Consider the following 6000-nt stretch of genomic DNA (forward strand, 5'->3'; position numbering starts at 1 on the left):
CTCAATGCCAGAAGGAAGAAGGAGGGAGATCGGATCCACCTCTCGGATGGGAGGCAAGGGCTTCTCCTCCAGAGCATATTGGAAAGCAAGCTCTGCTACCTTATTGACACATGGAGTCACGGTGTTTTTATCCATTAAAAACATTGTGAAGGAACTCTTATACGGCGTTAACATGGTGTTGGTGCAACCGATGTCGTTCAAGAACCTAGCCCAAACAGATTGGGCTTGCTCTTTTGGGAAGATGACGGTCTCTTTGGGGACCTTATCTAGCCGAACCAGAGCTTCCTCGGTAAGCCTGGCATAACCATGAAATGGAAATGCCAGACCAGGAGGAAAGAATTCAAAGTCCTCTAGAGGACGAGTGCCAAGACCTTCCAAAGTTAACATTCCGTCTGAGAACGGAGAATGAAGAGCCATGCGCCAAGGATTATTCTTGGTAAACGGCGGGAGCTTAGAGGCATCCGGGATGAGAGAGCTTTGGACTCGCTCCGGAGCCCCTTGCTCTAATGCCCCAAGTCTCTGACCGATGTTAGAGAACATCGTGTCCATCTTGGCCTGCATTTCCGACACCAACTTAGCTTGCATCTCCGACACAATGCGAAGCATGGCTGATTCGGAAAGGCCCGGGCTAGGAGCAGGAGTGGCGGATTGTACTCCTGGGTCGTGAGACTTAGAGGAGGAGCCGGAAGCCTTAGATGACGGGTTTGTATTCAGCTTAGAACTATGGGAAGCCTTGTGAGGCTTACGAGCTTTAGGTAAGGTTCTAGATGTAGACTTATCCTTGGGGGGAACCGGGTGTGATCGTTGAGACGAATCACGGTCCCCAGAAAAACCATGAAAGGAAGAGCGATCAGAAGAAGAAGAAAGAGCGGGGCTGAGGATAGGAATCTCAGCGCCGGTAACACCTGCCTCACTTACCACCCTACCTGCGTCCGGATCATCCAATAACATGGGTTCGACGTCCAGGTTCATGGAAGCAACATTGTCTTCCAGATCTCCGGGGGCATCCGACGGATCTTGATCTTGATCAATAAACCCCGTTAGGGTGGCATCAATGTGGGCAATGATGGGAGCTGCAACATGCCTAGCCACAGCGGCTGAAGACTTGGCGTTAGGATAGACCATGGCACAATAGTCTTCGGATAGGACATAAGGCTGCTTGGATTTCACGTTCCGGGCAAAACCACCAACCCACACTTTCAGTGTGGCCCGAGCCGCAGACTTTTGCTCCGGGGATGCCTGAAATAATAGTGGGAATTATAAAAAGGCAGACTCATAGTGGTCCTTCAAGACCATAGAAATCTTACTAAATAGTGTATGTATACCAAAAAAGGTAAGATAGATAAAAAGACAACATAGCCAACAGGACTCACCGAGTCAGATCCAAGGGTGGTGATGAGGTCAAAACAGACCATGCAGTTGTCAGGGTGCCAGACCACGATGTCCTCCAGCTGAACCCCGCAGAGGGCGTGAGACCGACATACGGTGTGCCCACAAGGCTGATGCAGAACAGCCGCACAGGCCGTCGTCTGACAATGCACCATCTATAAAAAGAATAGTATATGAGAAACTGTAATTCTCTTAAGTAGGGGCGGGTCCGGAGGACCCGGGCCTAACATAAGTCTAACTTAAGACTAGAGCTTAATTGTAATACTCTTAAGTAGGGGCGGGTCCGGAGGACCCGGGCCTAACATAAGTCTAACTGAAAACTAGAGCTTAATTGTAATACTCTTAAGTAGGGGCAGGTCCGGAGGACCCGGGCCTAAACATAAGTCTAACTTAAGACTAGAGTATAGCTATCCATTCCGGTCGAGCCGGGAGTATAAAATGCAACAAAGGATTAAGACACATAGTGTCTGATTTCCCGGAGCGAGGTTAAGCCCCGGGCCGGGAAATAAAAGTATATCCATAAACCAATTCATATAGGAACTCCGAGATAATAATCTGTCATATATAATCATATATAATCATAGGAACTGTTATAAATTAATAGGGGGGCGGAACTGTAGATAAGAACCGCCAACCGAACCCGGAGGGTTTCGTATAACATAATAAAAGTGTGATAAGTGAATATAAAACAGGGTGCACCGGGATCCAACTCTGTTGACCGGTGGCCAACCCGTCTAGACAGAGACGAACCCGCGGGACACCCGGAGGACAAAGTCCATACACACTGAACTACCCCCTCTAAAGGAGGGAAGGCCACGGTCCCCTAGGGGAGGGGGGAGAGTAGCCTAGCCGCCCACCTAGCGAGAGGGGGAGCTTGGGGGAGGATCACGTGATACGGAGCAGCAGGGCTACCAACTGACGATCCCCAACCAGACAGATCAAACGGAGTAATAGCACAAATATTCATTATAATAGTAATAGCGTTGAAAACTTATATAAATATACACATAAAAATTTTAGGGCAAGTCATGCAACATAATAAATAAATCACAAAGGACACACCTGATGACTTATAAAATAAATTTGCCGCCTAGTAACGAAGGTCGGCAAGCCATAACGATACGTAACTGATATCGGCCCTAAAAATGAACCACGAGGGTTCTAAACGCTAAATAATGAATATTCACAAAAACAAATAACATTTAATTAATAATAAAAATAATACACATAGTAACACCGCGAGTGAAACTAAAAGCTCTCAAAACAGGAGTACCAACTGTAAGCGGAATCAAGCAAGATCGAAATGAACGAAGAGAATAAACTCCTATAATTTAAATATTAAACGATCTAGATTGCTCAAAACACAGCAAAACATAGCTTGGTACTTAACTTAGATGGTGTCTCCTGGGAAACCGACGAAGAAGCCATAATCCAGTGGAAAATAAGCGAAAAACGAGAGCACAACAAAAAAGCGGGTTACAACACAGGCGTGCTAAAAGGAGTTGGGTTCTGAGCGGATGCAGAGTTGGTGGTGCCGAGTGAGGTTGAACGGCTCTCCTCTATTGGGATCTTTGTCGTGGATGAATCTAAATAGTGCGGGACCTCTGGATTATACGCCCAATTTTATACCGACACCAATAGGTGAGCGAGCTAGTTAACCTAGCACTCCTTTACATTTTTTCTCTGGTATATTTAGCAGTAAATTACCTAAGAATAAGTGCTAAATGGAGCTTATTCACTGGGCGGCACAGGTTCGAGCCCAGAAATAACATTTTGTAAAGGCCTTGGAACATATGATGCCCTTCTTACAATCTTCAATGCTGCACAGAAATCCCTTGATTGGGGTCAGGAAGTTTGTATGATTGGCCTTGATTTTAGTGCTGCCCTTGACCATGTTAATCATGAGGCCCTTGTTTTCAAACCGAAACAATTGGGAGTGGGTGGGTTGTTTCTTAGCATTATTATTGATTTTTTAAGTAACAGATCTCAAAGCATTGTTGTTGATGGGCACCATAGTGAGTATAGGAATGTGATATATGGTGTTCCACAGGGTAGTGTTCTTGGCCCATTACTTTTCACACTATATACACATGACATGTGGTTCAGCCTAGAAAACAAGCTTGTTGCTTATGCAGATGATGCTACCCTCTTTGCATCAATTCCATCTTCTGAATGTAGATCTGGGGTTGCTGAATCCCTTAATAGAGACCTAGCTAGAATTAGTGCATGGTGCAAATTATGGGGTATGAAGTTGAATTCTAACAAAACTCAAAGTATGATTGTAGGTAGGTCAAGGACCGTGAGTCCTCAGCATCCAGATCTCAGCACTGATAATGCTTCTTTAAATTTGTATGACTCTTTTAGAATTTTTGGTGTGATTCTTGACAGCAAAGTTACTTTTAAGAAACACATTAGGTCTCTATCTTCTTCAATTGCACAAAAAATTTGTTTATTGAGAAAGCCTTTTAAGATTTTCTGTGATCAATCTATTCTGAAGGAGTGTTTTAATTCTTTCATTCTACCTTGTTTTGAATATTGTTCTCCAGTCTGATCTTCAGCTGCTGATTCTTATCTCAATTTGTTGGACAGGAACTTATTGTCTATTAAATTTCTTATTCCAGATCTAGATATTGATTTCTGGCAGCGCAGTTCATCAAGTTTGTTTTGCATGTTGCATAAGATTTTTCATAATTCTGACCATCCTTTACATTCAGATCTTCCCGGACGGTACCATCCTGTTGGTAATACTAGGCATGCAGTTAATTCTAATAGTCATGTCTTCTCTATCCTGAAGCTTAATACTACACAGTATTCTAGAAGTTATATTCCGCTATGACCAAGTTGTGGAATAGTCTTCCTAATCAGGTTGTTGAAATGGTAGAATTTCAAAAGATCAAACTTACACCAAATGTTTTATGTTGAACAGGATGATATAAATATCTTTTTATCTTTTTATAGTTTATATATGAAAGATCTGTTTTAATGTTGCAACTGTTTTTAAAATATTTAGATTGTTCATAACTTCTCTTGTAGTTTATTTATTTCCTTATTTCCTTTACTCACCGGGCTATTTTTCTCTGTTGGAGCCCTGGGGCTTAAAGCATCCTGATTTTCAAACTAGGGTTGTAGCTTAACTAGTAAAAAAAACATGCTCTTTTATCCCATTAGTATTCCTATACAATCTGAAATCTGCTGATAGCTTTGAAACATAAACCAGTCTATGTTCTTGTCATGTTTTTCATTCCTTTCACTTATCAAATTGCCAAAATGAGTGTTAAAAATCATTGTAATATGTGGCCAGTGATTGGAGTCAATGTTTTCTATCTGAAGAATATTTGCCTACATGGTACTCATGCTCATCATAGGCTACATGACTTCAGTTTTTGGTGATTTAAGAATTATCAGTATTAAAATGAAAATCGTCTGGAAATTTAATGTTCCTTTGTCTTGGTGATTTTACTGTTATTTATCAGCACACCTGGTACGTCGTTTAGTAATATTGAATTTTGAATTATGCTACCAGCAATATAGCTTATTGATTTCAGCTGACCTTTCTTGAACATTCATCATTTAATGTTCATGATTACAGTTTGTCTAATTTTCTTTTTCAGATTGGTGAAAGTAGTTTGGAACAAGTGTTGACTGCTGGAGGACATAAATCTCCTGTAGTAACCGTCGACTGGTGTAGTAGTGTTCAATGTGGCCTTTCTGTGTCAGCATCTCTCGATGGCACAGTAACTGTCAGCACGCTTATGCATCAATGAGATAGTTTTTAAGAAGATCTTTTATATCTAAATAGATCTGCAGTCTTTTTATAAGGATTTGTATAAGTATTTGTTATCTTTTGTAATTCTATAGTATTTATTTTACTTGAGTGTCATCTTGTCAGAACACAACTAGTTATGAGATTGCTGATCATAATTTTTGTTCAAGAGCTTTAATATCTTTGTTGTTTTGAAATGATCCGAGTAAATGGAGGATCTGAACTACAATGGGAAAGAAAATGATTATAGGAATAACCCTTAATGAATTGCAACATATTTTCAATTAGACCAGTTACACCCATACTTGGCAGATTATGCTGAAAATTAATTTAATATTCGGAATCCCTTATTTTAGCTTTGCCTGCATAAGTTGTAAGTTATGACGATGATATACGTAAATGTTGAAGAGAAAACTTAACAAAATGTAAAGAGAGTTGGTAACATACACTTAAAATAATTTTATTTTTGTGTCGATCATACATGCTGTGAGGAAATTCTCTACAAATGCTGCCTGACTTTTACAGCATCCTGTAATTTGCATAATTTGTGTTGGATGGTCACATTTGATGTAAAGTATATGATAAGATTTCAGCAGACCCTGATTGTTCAATGCTAATTTTATGATTTATGATTAATATACAAATGTAAAAATAGTTTGTAAGTTTGAAATTATGCGATGAAACATCTTTTCAGTGAATGCTTTGATTTTAGTATTACTGAATATTTTAAGGCAATAGCTTAATATGCTGTAAAAGTACAACAAGCCCTAGTTTTTAATTGGGAGATTTGTAGTACAGTAGAATTTATCATTGGCAAATGCCCCAAATATATTTGAACAAAAGATGTC

The 6000-nt window shown here is 40.4% G+C and overlaps 1 protein-coding gene across 1 annotated transcript in view; it reads left to right on the forward strand.

The window, feature by feature from the left end:
- Positions 1-6000, forward strand: part of LOC137629517 (WD repeat-containing protein 91) — a 146760-nt gene extending 140760 nt beyond the window's left edge. Inside the window, exon 14 of the mRNA XM_068360896.1 lies at positions 5001-6000. Within this exon, the coding sequence (XP_068216997.1) occupies positions 5001-5153 (153 nt within the window). The 3' untranslated portion in view covers positions 5154-6000. The remainder of the gene's footprint in view (positions 1-5000) is intronic.

This window comes from Palaemon carinicauda, chromosome 37 (assembly GCF_036898095.1).
Source record: "Palaemon carinicauda isolate YSFRI2023 chromosome 37, ASM3689809v2, whole genome shotgun sequence".
NCBI classification, from domain to species: domain Eukaryota; kingdom Metazoa; phylum Arthropoda; class Malacostraca; order Decapoda; family Palaemonidae; genus Palaemon; species Palaemon carinicauda.